This window comes from Clarias gariepinus, chromosome 15 (assembly GCF_024256425.1).
Source record: "Clarias gariepinus isolate MV-2021 ecotype Netherlands chromosome 15, CGAR_prim_01v2, whole genome shotgun sequence".
In the NCBI taxonomy this organism is placed as follows: Eukaryota; Metazoa; Chordata; class Actinopteri; order Siluriformes; family Clariidae; genus Clarias; species Clarias gariepinus.
The window spans coordinates 6021918-6038041 of NC_071114.1; the positions used below are offsets into that span (position 1 = coordinate 6021918).

The 16124-nt window shown below is 37.2% G+C and overlaps 1 protein-coding gene across 1 annotated transcript in view; it reads left to right on the forward strand.

Moving 5' to 3' along the window:
• atp13a3 (ATPase 13A3) overlaps window positions 1-12032 on the forward strand; it is a 43744-nt gene extending 31712 nt beyond the window's left edge. Inside the window, exons 23-34 of the mRNA XM_053513634.1 lie at window positions 433-555; window positions 701-780; window positions 905-947; window positions 3113-3222; window positions 5043-5139; window positions 5325-5397; window positions 6365-6542; window positions 7502-7677; window positions 8263-8351; window positions 8462-8542; window positions 9268-9360; window positions 11184-12032. Coding sequence (XP_053369609.1) covers window positions 433-555; window positions 701-780; window positions 905-947; window positions 3113-3222; window positions 5043-5139; window positions 5325-5397; window positions 6365-6542; window positions 7502-7677; window positions 8263-8351; window positions 8462-8542; window positions 9268-9360; window positions 11184-11384 — 1344 coding nt within the window. The 3' untranslated portion in view covers window positions 11385-12032. The remainder of the gene's footprint in view (window positions 1-432; window positions 556-700; window positions 781-904; window positions 948-3112; window positions 3223-5042; window positions 5140-5324; window positions 5398-6364; window positions 6543-7501; window positions 7678-8262; window positions 8352-8461; window positions 8543-9267; window positions 9361-11183) is intronic.
• Window positions 12033-16124: the final 4092 nt, after the last annotated feature.

The window sequence follows — 16124 nt, forward strand, 5'->3', positions numbered from 1 at the left end:
ACCAATTTTTTTTTTTTTAAGTCACTCTATACAGAACCCATGATTTGTTTTATGTTATTCTACAAATAGAATCCTTTTATTTGGTACGTATTTTATAGAATATTTAAAAATTAAACAAGTCGTCAGTAGTACCATTTTTACTGCTGTGGGCAGATATGTACCTGAAAAGCAGAGGGGAAACATTATCTGATGACATGAATTCTAGCGCTTCTCGATGGGGGAGCCAACGTCTGATAAACCAATCCATGTGCACGGTTTAGTAATTTGCAGACTTTGTTCGGTTTATTTGATCTTTTTCACCTCATGACCTGTTGGCAGCTCCGTACGAAATCGTGTTGCCTGATGCTTTTAAAGGGAAAATATAGATTTTTGCTAGACTTTTTCCAAGTCATCTTTTGTAAGAGAGATGTTTTTTCCTCTGTGCCGGTGCAGGAGGTGGAGATCGGTGTTGAAGACGGACCGGAAGTCCAGAATTCTTTGCAGAAGTACCACTTTGCCATGAGCGGCAAATCGTTTGCCGTCATCACCGAACACTTCCAGGACCTCCTCCAGAAGGTTTTGAGTTTTAATCCAAACCTCAAGAATTCAGAAAGTAGTGTAAAGATGCTGTGTAATATTTTGTACAACTGGATTATGTTATTAGAAGGCTAATGGTTTGTTACGTGTGTGTGTGTGTGTGTGTGTGTTTGTTATGGTTTAGCTGGTCCTACACGGAACGGTTTTTGCAAGAATGTCTCCAGACCAGAAAACACAACTAGTGGAGTGTCTACAGAGCGTCGAGTGAGTGGAGCACACACACACACTTACTTACAAATTATTGGATATGATGGTTCCCGTGTTTTTTTTTTTTATTATAATTTATTTTTTTATGTAATGTTGGTTTTGTGTATTTTTCTTTGTGTAGTTACTATGTTGGAATGTGTGGAGATGGTGCCAATGACTGTGGGGTAAGTACGTCTTCAGTCTGTAAGCATGTGTGTATGCATTATACCAATTCAGTTTTGTGAATTTTGTCACACAATTTTTCACAATCAATTTTTTTAAATAATCTTTATCCTGTGCTGTGAAAAGTATTTACCCCTTCCTGATTTTTTTATTTTTATTTATTTATTTGTATATTTGTCAAACGAATTCTGATGTTGCGCAAAGATAATCAGAGTAAATACAAAATGCACTTTAAATTTAAATAATGATTTCCTTTACTACTGGAAAAAGGCTGTCCAAACCTGCCTGGCCCAATGTGGGAAAAAATTAATTGGCCTTAAACCCAATACCTTCAGCAGCAGCAACAGTGTTTGCAAAAACTGGCAATGAGTTTTTCCACATCGCAGTGGAGGAATTTTGGCTTACTCTTTCTTACAGAATTGGTTTAACTTGGGCACATTGGAGGGTTTTTGAGCATGAACGGATCTCATCTCAAACTCAAAGTCCGGACTTTTTGAGCTGGTGTGTTTCGGATGTGTCTCTTAACCGATAGCCGGGAGTTCTTCTTCAGGATTTTCTGGTAGAGTGCAGAATTCGTAGTTCTATCAATTATGGCAAGTGGTCCAGGTCCTGGACAACAAAAAAACAGCCCCAGACAATCACGCTACCACCATCGTGTCCGGAGGTGGGTAGAGTAGCCGTACTTCAACAAAATAGTATTATTTAAGTAAGAGGAAAAAGGTCTTTGGTGAAAAGTACTGAGTAACTGTTTAATCGTAATGTCTGCTTTTATTATTATTATTTTTTTTATTTATTTATTTTTTAGAAATTATTTAAACTTACTGGCAGACAGAATGTTAAAATAATGTACACATTCTGACATTTCCAAATAATAAAATAAATTAAAATAAATGAATAAAACTAAATATCTTTACAAAATAGCAAATTAAGGAACAAGAAAAACAAATGTACTAATCTCACTTTTTTCCACAATATTAAGCTTTTGAAATAAATACCTACTGTACAGTAGGTAACACTACATGTGTTTGAACAGTGTTAACTGTTTCCACTGTAAATATATACTTTATTCAGTTGCTCTGCAAATGGCTCGGCAGGTCATTATATTCAGGAACGTATATTTTTGGTTACTAATGGTTAGAAAAGTAACGAGTCAAGTGTAGCCGAATGTAGCGGAGTAAGAGTAGCGTTTCATCTTTACAAATCTACTCAAGTAAAAGTGCACAGTATGGTGCAGTAAAATGCAGTATGGACGTACCTTTTTTTTTTCTTTTTCTTTTTTTTTTTCAAAAAGTTACTTAAGGAAATGTAACAGAATAAGTGCAACTCATTACTTCGCACCTCTGACTATTGGTATGGAGTTGTTTTTATGAAACACTGTATTTGCTTTCACACCAGATGTAACGAGATTTCCACAAAGTTCAAATACTTTTTCACAGCACTGCATGTTTTACATTTAAGCCTGTAAAATGTTGCAAGTTCTCTATGATCTTACATAGTGGCTCTAAACTATTCATACAGGCAGCCACGCAGCATTATGGGCTGAATTTGTTTAGAATTTGAATGAAAAATTTTTTTTAAAAAAGGGACATACATTCTGGATGTTTGTAAAATCATAATAACAGAATCACAATACAAATCGAGTTGGTTTCTTGATATATCGGCTGGACATTGATGATCCGTAGTATGCATGCATATGTGTGAAATACAGTATGTGTAATATACTATTTGCATGTGTGTGTGTATCTACGTGGGTGCTTCTCAGTAATTTCGAATATTATCTGGAAGTTTATTTATTTCAGTAATTCAATTCAAAACATGAAACTCGTATGTTGCATAGATTAATTACACACAGACTAATATATTTCGAGTGTTGATTTCTTTTAATGTCTTACAGCTAATGAAAACCCAAAATACATGTTCATACTTTACAGAAGTCTAACATATCTTTATTTTTATCATTATTTATTTATTTATTCTTTTTAAATTTAAATATTTACATTTTCTGACAAACTGAATTTGGGGGTTTTATTTGCTATAAGCGCATAATCATTAAAATGAAAACAAATAATGAGATATTGAAATATATCAGTCTTTGTGTAGTGAATCTATATAATAATAAATTCACTTTTTAAAACTCTTTGTTTATTTGTTTTCTCTCCCTCCTCAGGCCCTGAAAAGAGCTCATGGTGGAATCTCCCTCTCTGAGCTGGAGGCCTCGGTGGCATCTCCTTTCACTTCCAGAACTCCCAACATCTCCTGTGTGCCCAACCTCATCAGGTACAATACACCAGTACACGTCTACAAAACACAGCTTAGTCCAGAGCTAAGATTTAAATCTCATTCAGTCAGTACTCATGTTTACATCTCACTACTGTAGTTAGATTTATATCTGATCATTTCAGTAAAATGTAAAAAAAATAAATAAAAAATTAACAAACCACACAAGCAATAGATACAGAGAAAGTGTTTAAATAAATCTAAATTTTTCATAGTTTTTTATATTTTATGTTCGATTTCTACTTAAAAGTCTATTTGACTCTTGTTGAGCTATAGCTGATTTAAGTCTGTACCTCCTGGCAGACGCGACCAAAATTTCTGGCTGAAAAAATATCCGCTAGCCAGAAAATCTGCCTCAATAATCCGCTGCCGTTTTTTCTCCCGAGAGATCCGTAACCTTTTCCTCCCGTGCTCTCTGCCAAGCACGATGATCTGTGCATAACCACAACAGTACGAGTTTTCGCTCGGCTCTCTGACCGCACGATCGGCTCAGTCTCAGGATCTGTTCTCCGTTTTGTTTTGCTCTCTGGAAGGCCTTTTTTCCCGTGGTCCTTCCAAACAGCATGATGTTATAGAAACAGTGTTTAACAGTTGGTCTCGAAATTTGACAACCACAAGAATGAGCTGAACATGTAAACACGTCTGAAACTGTGTCTCTCCTCCTCCATCTTTCTGGAGAACGCGAGCGTATCGTCCAGCTCCGGGCTGATTTCAGGGACTTTTTGTTATACAGTAAATGAGAGATTTATATTTTTTAAATAACAATTTCTTGTTTTATAGGTTATAAAAGTACTTTGTTTGTGTGGTTATTTTTTATTTAAACTCCAAGGAATCGGGGCATGAATAAAGGAAACAAGAGTTCCTGCGAAATGATGTAAAACTTTACTCAAATGGAAGTTGCATTTAATATACAGTGCTGTGGAAAAAAATAAATTGCTCCCTTCTTTTATATATATATATATATATATATATATATATATATATATATGTATTTATTTTTTAAATCATCATTTGAAAACTATATTTTGTATTTACTCAGGTTATCTTTGTGTAATTAGATAATTAGTTTAAGTGTGACAAATACGGAAAAAAATTTGAATGGGGTAAACACTTTTTCACAGCACTGAATCCTTTTGGGTGTTTTTAAAAGACAATAATGCATTTAAACAATACTGTGCAAAAGTCTTGAGCCATTCCACCTGTTTATTCCTTGACATATTAAGTAGATTTAAAAAATAAAATAAAAAAGGAGCAAATGTTTTACTGCGACAGGCTGCAAAGTGCCTAAAGGTACAAATTAAAAACTGGTCAAAGTTTTTCAGGACAGCTGGAAAAAGAAAAAAAAATGTAAGAATGTCTGGCCCTTTGGGAGCAAGATATGAAGAAATTAAGAAAGGCTAGAAAGTTCAGCACAGTCCTGTATGCATTTAAGGAAATATAAAAAATAAGTTTAAAACAAAAAATTGTGTACAACCAGTACTTGGTATAAATTTTATTCAAACACTTTTTGAATTCCTGCAGAACCTTATCATTTATGAGAATTTTCTAGGGAAAACTTTGATTTCCTAAAAAGCATTGTGATACTACAAAGGCTACTCTAAAGTATTTGACTGATTAATTATTGTCCTATACCAAAAAAATTAAAACATGGCTCAGCACCGCATTTTGAAGGTTTTACAAAAGTATTCACAAAAGTACCTTGTCTGTAACATAATGCAATGCAGAACCAGTTTGTCAATGTTATCCTCTTCATGCGACCTCTGGTCTTTTTATCGACTGTCCACCGAATACCGGTTTAAACAGCATGTTGTACGTTGCAGGGAAGGCAGAGCAGCTCTCATTACATCCTTCTGCGTGTTTAAGTTCATGGCTCTGTACAGCATCATCCAGTACATCAGTGTCACTCTGCTCTACTATGTAAGTACTTTGCACAAACAGTACTGTTCATCGCTTTTATAAAAATGAACCTCCGTATTATTCTTTAACACTTCCCTGTAAGTGTGTATTGTTTTTGACCTTGTCGTGTTATCACCTGTTTTCATATAATCAGGTCAATTGTTGGTCCCAATTGGATTAGTGAAATTGATTTGTTTGTTTTTCAGATCCTCAGCAACCTGGGGGATTTCCAGTTCCTGTTCATCGACATTGCCATCATCCTGGTTGTTGTATTCACCAGTGAGTTTTATGTCCCGAACTGTTTACTTCATACCTGACAGCAGTATGCAAAGCTTGCTGTTTTTGTTGCTGGGCAACAATAAATAAAGTGTGATGTGTGCACTCACTGGCCAGTTCATTAGGAACACATTATGCGGCACATTATGCAGTTATATCAAATTATGGTGGTGTTAGTGTATGATCGGGTAGTTTGAATGAGTGAAAGTCCCTATTAAAGTGGACATTAAGTGCACACATTGTAATACTGAACAGGTAGTCACCGACTTAGGAAAATTCAAGTTACGAATTTTCGCAGATACGAACGGACCGCGGTTCTACTTCTGGTTTAATCACAGAAGTAGATCACGTGTATTTTACAAAAACAAATAGACACTACAGTGCACCAAATTATTGCACAAATATTTACAATTATTAGAATCTTTTTTTTGTGCTTAAGTGAAATGTATAAAATGTTATATTGTATGTGCGGTGGGGGCGGGGACTGCGGGAGAAATATGTCGATTATTCAATGAATCAGTCCTGGAGCACGGTAAAAGAAAATGACTGTCCTCTAAAGCTGTCCTGATAGTGAATAGTTTGCAGTCCAATACAGTGAAAAACAGCCCTGAGACAAAATGGCATTCAGGATTTCTCTCGCGATTAAAAGGTGCAGAGACAACATTGTTATATTTTACTAAGAGATTAATTTCCTTAGGCGCTGTTACGGGTTTTGGCCACATGATGGCAATGTGGGGAAAGGGGATTTAGTCAAGTGGATTGGTACGCTTTACATTGTATATTCGTGTTAAAAGCATACAAGACTCACTTTTGACTTAAGAACAGAACCGGAAAGGAACTCATTTGTAAGTTTGGGAACTACCTGTACTTTCATTAGACTGGATACAATCATACTTTTTTTTTTTTTTTTTACTTAGTTTTACATTTGTTTTTTTTAATGCTTATTGTTTGTTTGTTTTTCCACGCTCAGTGAGTCTGAATCCGGCATGGAATGTGCTCGTACCTCGGCGACCCCCCTCAGGACTGATCTCAGGGCCTCTGCTTTTCTCCGTACTCACTCAAATCTTGATCTGCCTGGGCTTCCAGGCCTTCACCTTCCATCTGGTGCGGAGCCAAGACTGGTTCGAGAGATGGACTAGCGAGTCAGAGTGAGTAACACATGCAGTCTGTTGCGAGTACGAACTGCCTTCAGCGCAGAAAGCATGAACGCTGTTCTCTTTTAAGTGTAAGTAGATACCGTGCTGTAAAACTTTTTTTTTTTTTTTTTTTTTGCATATATGCTGAAAAAAAAACAGCTCACGGCTCGTTTTACAGTTGCCAAAAAAAAAAGGTCTTGTTTATCTCCAAGATGTTTAGCCGAATATTCTGTAGACTGTCGAGACAAAAGTTAAAATTTTTTGGAATGTGCGACCCATTAAATCTGCCATAAAACTATCACAGCATTTCCTAACAAGAACATCATACCAATGGTCAAACGTGGTGGTGGTGGCATAATGATCTGGGGCTGGTTTGCAGCTTCAGCACCAGGATACCTTTCCATAATTGATGGAACTATGTGTTCTGCACTCTGTCGGAAAATCCTGAAGGAGATATCCGGCCATCAGTTTGTGACCTCAAGCTTGAGCACACTTGGGTTATGCAGCAGGACGATTATTTAAAACACACCCTCAAGTCCACCTCTGAATGGATAAAAAAAAAAATCAAGGTTTTGAAATGGCCTAGACCGCTTAAGTCCGGACTTAAATACAGTTGTGATCCTTAAACAGACTGTTGATGCTCGAAAACTTTCCAATTTGACTGAAATAAAACAATTCTAAAAAGTAGTGTTAAATGAAGTAGTGGTAAATGAAATGAAAGACTCATTAGGTTTAGGGGGGCATTAACTTTTTTTACAGACAGCCAGGCAGGTTTAGATAGCTTTTTTCCCCTTAAGAAACAAAATCATTATTTAAAAATACATTTTGTATTTACTCTGGTTATTTTTGTGTTATATTTTAAATAGATTACTTTGATGATTTAATTGACAAAACAATGCAATCATTAACTTGATAATCTAATAAACTTATTTCTTTCGCTGTTTCATTTCATTTATTTATTTTTTCCCCAGTGCCTGCAATACATCCGTCCACAGCAACCCCTCTGAGAACGCCACGGAAGAAGATGACCACAACATTCAAAACTACGAGAACACATCACTGTTCTACGTTTCTTGCTTTCAGTACCTCATTGTTGCCATCGTTTTTTCCAAAGGCAAACCATTCCGCCAGCCCAGTTATAAAAACTGTAAGTCTTTACGTGTAGCTACAGCACCATAAAAAAAAATATATATATATATATATATATATATATATATATATATATATATTTATTTTTTTTTTAAACTGAGTATATATTGCAGATTTTATAACTGTCCTTTGTCAACAAAGTCATATTGTCGGTTTCCATCCAGTCATTTTACACACGGGAGTTCGACTGTAAAGGCAAAGGTTGATCCAAGCCCTACTTGTTGATCTCCAGTGTATGACAGAGTCTGCCTCGCTGGTTTCAATAAATTAGTCTGGGAGCATGATGATAGAAAATGTCTGTCCTGTACCACATGATGACAGTGAGGGAAAGCGGATTGGTACTATATGCTTTACATTGTATATTCCTGTCAAAGGCATATTAGACACGCTTTTTCTGACTTAAGAACAAATCTGACTTACGAACGTGCTCCCGGGACGGAACTTGTTTGTAAGTCGGGGACATCCTGTACAGGATACTTATGTTTTTTTTTTTTTTTGTGAACTAACAGCCCTGATTCATTTATTATTACTTTTACAGTGTGGGTGAATCAGTGTGTAACGTGTAGCGATTGTTTATTCACAGGGCCGTTTATGGTGTCTGTCCTCACGCTCTATGTGTTCCTGTCCGTCATCCTGTTCGTCCGAGTCTCCGATATCGATTCCGCTTTAGAGGTACGTTATGATTTGGTATTTGTGCCGTTAAACCGGCTTATAATTTGATCTACGTTTTTAATCATAATCTGAGAAAAGTTCTGGTGTTATGATGTCATGTCTTCTTGCAGATCGTGTGTGTTCCTATGAGCTGGCGCATCACTATTTTAATTATAGTGCTGGCTAACGCTGCTGTCTCCTTTTTCATGGAGGTAAGCGGAGAAACACAGTCAAGTCACAGTCATGTAGTTTGCAAGTGGCAGTGATTGATGAGACCCAGTGCGTGTATTTTTGTTCATCCTGACTTTTTTTATTTATTTATTTATTTTTTCTTTTTTTTTGTCTAATATATTTGCACTTATGGAATGTACGACTTGAGGTTTTGCCAGAAGCGTAAAAACCTTGTGACAGGTTAAATACCGAGTCCTAACATGTTTTTTATCGATGTAGCTCAAAACATCCCATTTGTCTGAATGTCAAAAATCAGCAGTAATACAAAAATCAGCAGTAATCTTGCAGTTGAAACCGAGGTGTACGGTATGCCGTGTGATCACGCCCGCTTCCAGATCGCTTCCATTTGCCTTTGCGAAATCTTTAGAATGCCCAGTAATTCATCAGATCGCTTCCCTCTCCATCATCTTTCTTTAGATTCCAACAAACCCCTCCACCGTGTCCAATCATGTACTCATATAGACTTCATGTTTTCTAAAATTCTAAAGTTCTAAAATGATTTTTTTTATTATTATTATTTATTTATTTATTTTAAACTTCTTATCTCTGGACGCTTTCTCTCATTACAAACTCTCAGCCTGTAATCACTTTCTTCTCATGAGGTCTTGTCTAGTGCATTTCTGTAGCTGTAACAGGTGAAATCTGTTGAAAGCCATGTGATCAGTAGCTCTCTTAATTCTTTCCGCCCCACTGCGATATTCCATAGACCTTCGTCCTTGACGTCGTCTTATGGAAGCTCGTGTTCAGCCGAGACAAGCAGGGCAGCTACGGTGTCCCCGCTGCCGCCCCGCCACCACAGGTTGGAAAATCACACTTGTGTTCACTCTTAGTTCTTCAATTACTGCTGTAACGTGTCTCTCTCTGTCTTCCTCGCTGTCTTCTTCTCTGTCTCTGTCTGTCTGTCCGTCTGTCCGTCTGTCTTTGTCTGTAGTTATTGATGATTCGACTGCTGTTTTCTCGTGTTCTCTCTATCACTTTCACACAGAGATTGCGCTATGTAGCCACTCCACTCAACGTGTTGCCTTCACGCACGCACGCACGCACGCACGCACATCTGGTTTAAGAAGCTCCCAGTCTTCCCAGTCCTCCCCAGTTAACCCACCATTTTCACCTGTTTTACTTGCTTTCTTCCTCACGTTTAGCTGCTGAGTGTTTAATGCTGTGTTTTTGTTTTTTTTTGTTTGTTTTTGTTTTTCTTTCCTAAATCTCTTCGTGCCAGGTCTTACACTCACACGGGTCACAACGCCAAACACAATGGCGGCTATGGCTTTTAGACAGATATCGTTCCCAAGCTGCTTTTCCCTTAAAGTCGCAACCAAGACGGCACTCTTTTTCACAGCCTGTGTGAAAGTGGCTTCTCTCTGTTGTGTTTTAATCATTTTGTCTACTTTTGTCTGTTGCCATGTTTCTCTTCGTCTGTCTGTCTCTATTGTCTCTTTTGTCTATTGTCTTTAATTTGTCTCTGTCTCATAGTGTTTCTCTTCATCTGCTGTATCTTTCTACTTCGTTTCCCTCTCTATCTTTTTGTCTTTCTGTCTTCTTGTGACTCTTTCTGTCTGTTCTTTCTCTATACCCAGTTTTCGTCCCTCTCTCTGTGGCCCTGTTGTAATGTCTTCTCTCTCTGTTTCTGTCTCACTTTTTCCGTTTGTTTTTGTCTTTTGCTTGTTTGTTGTCTGTTTCTCCGTCTTTTTTTCTTTTATTGATCTGTCTGTCTTTTGTCTGTTTCGGTCTTTCTATTTGTCCCTGTTACTTTGTCTATTTTTGTACGCTATCATTCTCTCGCTTTGTCTGTATGCTTCTTTTGTCTGTTTCTCTCTCTCTCTCTCTCTCTCTTTCTCTCTCTCTCCCTCTTTACACTCTGTTTCTCCCTTCCGTTTCTTAATAAACTGCCATCTGTGTGGCTTCATTATGATGTTTTCTCCCTTCATGTTTCTGTCTGTTGGTCTTTTTTTTCTCTCCTAGGCTCCCCTTGTTTGTTGTCGTCACTGTTTCACCCTTGCTCTTTCTGTCTCTCTCTCTCTCTCTCCATCTTTCTCCTTTCCCTTCCTCTCTGTGCCTCTGACTCGTTTTTTTTTTGTCTGTTGCTGTTTTTTTTCTTTCTTTCTGTCTGTCTTTTTTTTTTTTCACTGTCTGTTTGTGTTTTTTATCTGTCTTTCCCCGCCCACTTCTCTAGCGCCCCCCCCCCCTCCCTGTTGAAAACTTTGACCTGTGCATGTCGCAGTATCATTTCTCTGAATGCTGCCATCTAGTGGATAGCATGCACCATTTTGAATGTCCTGATTGATCTCGATTAACGCTAAACTCTCTTTAATAATAGCTCTCATGATAAACATGATTTGTGAACTAAATAACCTCTGAGAAGTCCATGTCTGATGGATATGACACTTTTTAGATTATATATGTGTATATATATTATATCAGTTCCATCAGACCTGACACTTAGGACACACAGGGACTGATTTTTATTTATCTGTTCGTCCATTTGTTTATCTTGTCATCTTTTTGGCGTCTCTCAGTCCAAGTTTAGGCTTGACAGAACGTGTTTTTAATGAAGAGCATATGAAAATGTTCTGTGTGTGTGTGTTGTTGTTTCCTCCGTTTGTGCTGCGTGTGTGTGTGCAGGAAGGCATAGACTTGGGGTCGTCGAAGCTCTCCCCAAGGCTGTGCTGCCGCCGCACGAGGCTCCCCGAAGCACGCTACATGCACCTGGCCCAGGAGCTCCGCGTCGACCCGGAGTGGCCGCCCAAACCCAAAACCACCACCGAAGCCAAACCTCCGCCTCAGTCAGAAAACGGCTCTTACCAAATTATGGCTGCTTCCTAGCATCCCGCCCCCACTATCGCAAACTCCTCCCTCTTCTTATGGCAGATCATAACAGGACCAGCATTAAAGAGAGAAAGAAAGAAAAGCCTTGTCACTCAGACATTTATTAGACTGTATTTTCTCTCCCATTATTATTATTATTTTTTTATTACTAATATTATTATTATTCAGATTTTTTTGCTGTTGCTGTATCATTTTCTACACCACAGGCTGGGAACTGTGGGCCGCTTCCCCACTCGTGACCCATCACCTTCACCAGGACCACACTGTATTGTACAACAATAATTCTTTCTACTGTTTGTACTCGGACTTAATTCGAGCAGCGTTTGCTCCGGAGTCCCGACTGAACTTTTACACGGACCTCGGGTCGAAACGGGTCTCAGACATCAGCAAACCTGCATGTAGAGCCAACTGAAACTGTTAAACTGCAGCAACAGTATTCGCAAAAAACTGGACATTTTGTTGACCTGTTAATGAAATGAAATAATTAGTCGGGGTATTTCTTCCCGTGGAAGAATAAAGTCGTAATTACATGGAGGCGGGCCAAAGGAGCGTTGCGCGTAAACATTTCGGGGTGTGATCGAACGAGGGATGCCAGGTATGAGCGCAAGTCATGGTTTTTTGTTTGTTTGTTTGTTTTTTTCAATGGTTGGGAGGTTTTTTTTTTTTTTTTTGCTCTGGTTGTTTTTTTTTTTGTTTTTTTTTACTGTTTAAAATATTTACAACTTTCAAAGCCATCCAATCAGCTTGCCGGATGTCACCGGTGAAGATTTATTCCCCCCCCCCCTTCATTTTATTCAGTTTTTCCCCCCATTTCCAGAAAGCGACAAATCTCCGGGCGGTACAGATGTTTCAGCATCTGTCGTCTTAATATTAGCAGCTGGTCATGTCTGAGATTAGTCTTTCCTGCCTTTAAAGGAAAAAAGAATGTAAGAAAATTAACAAATTCAAGTTCTGTCCTGCGTTTGTTTTTTTTTATTATTATTCTCTATTTTTTATATACAAAAGCACACAGTGATTAAATCCATTTCTTAACAACCTTCATTAACGTTTGAGTTTTTTTTAAAATAATAATTATTATTATTTTTTTTTTGACATAACGAGTAATAATTGCTTCCATACGTTTTCCACATCTGTCCTGCGAGCGCTGCTTCAGATTGAGTCTTCTATTATATTCAAAACTGAAATGCTGCTTTTAATTAATATTCAGTACTTAATGTAACTTACTAACAGAATGATGATGATGATGATGATGAGCTCTTGGACAATATTTTTGTTACCTCCACTCAACACACAAACACAGTATACACGCACGCTCCCTTAAACACAGAGTATGACGCTATGACCAGCATTTATTATTATTATTATTATTTTTATTTATTTATTTTTTTTGTAAATCTTTGGGTTAAACCTATTAGAGCAGGTTGTATTCTGATCTCGCAGGACTGAAAGCACAACGACTCGGTTCAGTCATTTTTAATACGACTCCTATAGTTTACTATCATATACTGTTTTTTTTTTTTTATTATTATTATTCCGTGTGCCTGCTTGTGCATATCATGTCTGACAATACAAACATTTTTTTGCGCTTGCTAAGTTTTTATTTTTCTTTCTTTCTGTCAGCAGAAGGGCTATAGCTTTAAAAAAAGTTTTCATTCCTATTTTTTTGGTACTGTTTCGAATTGTTATGCGTGACTGCGTGGATGTGATTTATTTTTTTTCTTCTTCTTCTTGTGATTGTAATGTCTACAACTTGTAGAATTGTCCGTCTCGTCTTGTTCTTGGTGCAGAAAAAAAGAAGGATTAATATTTATTGTACTGTAATGTCTTGAGGATGACCGCGGAGCGTTAAGCAACTTGCAAAATATTCACGCTTCCATGTTTTTACATTATTTATGTCCATGTGACCCTAAAAAAATAAATTAAAAAAAAGATAGGTAATACTTATTATATGTTCAAGTCAAACTGGGACTTTTGACAAAACATTATTATGAGGGTAAAAACTCCCTTTATTTCTCTACACTAAACCCAGTGTTTTACTAGTGCTTGGATACAATAAGGTAGGAAGTTTTTATTTTATTTTTATATCATAGTGCCTGCTTCTGGTCTGAAATGCTGGCCTCCCAGGAACTCCGTTAATATCCCAAGCATGTGAAAATGTCTTGGCGCGGGGTCAGGACTGTACAGAGGATGTGTTGGTGTATAGAGGATGTGTACATTCACCTGTGTTGGTGAATAATTGTGTGTACAGGTCACACAGACAGATGCAGCCAGGCAGGTTTTACACTTTCATTAAATCATAAGTTTCATCAAAAGTCTCGATTTGACTTGAACGCCGCTTGTATTTATGAAAAAAAAATGGTAATAATTTAAAATACAACTTGGATCGTCCCACACTGGATTTGGCCAACAGGACAATCGCTTGTGTGCAGTGCTTTTCGTATTAGGGGAAGTTAAATTAATTTCTTATTTTATTTTATAGTTTTTCTTTTTTCTATTTACATCAATTCATGTATAAGGCTGCCCCCCCTCCCCTTTTCTGTGTGTGTCCTCTTTTCCCTCCTTCTAGGACAGCAAACGAACATAATGACACAATATCTTTAATTCTTATTCTCTAAGCCTGCACCTTATTCCTTAACCTTTCAAAAGTTAGTACACTCTGTCCTTCCTTTAAACGTTATAGACAACATTGTATCTTTAGATAAGAAAAAGATACATCAAGTTAACTCACCATGAACCTTGGACTGTAAAGAGAGTTTCCTTAAGCCACAAGTAATATCAGTATGTTGTCCTTTTTCCTTTCTTTTCTTTCCTTTTTTTTTCTTTTTATGCACAGCCACAGTTGAATGTTTATAGCGCTTTATTGCAGATGCTAAACGCCACCTGTTGTCAACATGCAGAATTTTTTTGTATTGGCTTTGAATGACTTTTGAAAATCAATAAATCTGTACATGAACATGATGATGTCTTAATTCCAAACACCATGATGTATTATTTTAAATGTTGATGTTCTTGCAGGAATTATAATTATTATTATTAGTGATGGTTTAATTATCTCAGGGAGTAGTATCAGATGTTTATGAATAAATAACAAATGCCGATGTTCTGAACAACTTCTGTGTCTTAAGCAACAGTTTCTTTAAAAAATGTTTTTTTGATTTGTTTTTTAAATCTTGTCTTTTGTAGAAAATTCTACAGCACCCTTAAAAGGACATAAAAAATAATACTTGGACGAATCAAAGTTCTTTTAATGCAAGATCTCCCAAAAACCAGAGCTGCTCATATCCTCCTGAGACCCGAAAGAAAAAAAGTTTTCATATTAATTTTTTTTTTAATATAACATAAGTCTGTGAGATGTCAAACATGTCTCACCGTTTTTTTTTTTTTTTTTCAAAACTCATTTATTTATTAGTTATAACATGTCCCTTGTAATGGACACTGGGTCTTGCTTTGTCGATAGAAGTACAATAAATTTTAGTTCTATTTAGTAATATATAATATATTTATATAATTATAATATAATAAGTAATATAGTTGGAGGCAACAATTAGCGGGTCTAAGCACCCTGCGCCATCACCACCCGGGCAAAGCTATGATGTCACTAAATGTAATGTCACTGAAAGTGATGTCACTCAATACAGTATGATGTTCCACAGAAGGTTCTTAACCACTTTTTGGTGTATGTTTAAGACATAAGCACAGTTGACCAGTTTGAGATATAAAAAATTTGCATTCCTGATGTCTTTATAGTTTGTATGGAATGTGTATAAATAAAAATGGTCAGATAGTCCCTGATGAGCAGGCCGAGGGCGACAGTGGCAAGGAAAAACTCCCTGAGACAGCAATAGGAAGAAACCTTAAGAGAACCCGGACTCAACAGGGAACACATCCTCATTTGGGTGAAAAAGCAAGAATTGATCGTTATTCATATTGTGTGTTAGACGGCAGGCAGTTCAGCATTCCAGTTGATGTTAATATGGAGTCCAGGTAGTTATTGGAGACTCAGGAAGACTGGAAGTAGGAAATTCCAGTCCTAGAACTATCGAGCAACTGCAGCCACGTCAAGTCCTCAGAGAAACTGCTGTCAACATCAGTCGAGGCCAGAACCGTCTTTATTGTAGAGTGAAACCGTCCCCAGACACTAGATGCATCCAAAGAGACACACGGGGCATCCATGTGACGAGATCTCCACCCTAGTTTTTATAATACGTTGTACTGACAAGCAGCCTGCATCCTTTGATCGAAGTAGGCTTGGCGGATCGTAAGACACTAGCAGTTCACTCAGATACTGCAGCGTGAGACCATTTAATGCTTTATATGTCAAAAGTAGTTTTTTAAAATCAATGCGGAATTTCACAGGGAGCAAGTAAAATGAAGATAAGATAGGTGTGATGTGCTCGTATCTTCTGGTTCTAGTGAGGACTCTCGCTGCTGCATTCTGGACTAGCTGAAGCTTGTTTATGCATCTAGTTGAACAACCAGACAGTAAGGCGTTACAATAGTCCAACCTAGAGGTGATAAAAGCATGAACTAGTTTTTCTGCATTGTTTAGTGATAATATATTCCTTAACTTGCCAATATTTCTGAGGTGAAAGAATGCTATCCTGGTAATATTATCTACATAAGCTTCAAATGAAAGGCTGGAATCTATAATCACACTGAGATCTTTCACTGTTGCACTTTATGGAACAGAAAGGCCATATAAAGTTACAGTGTGATCTAAAATCTTGCTTCTAGCTG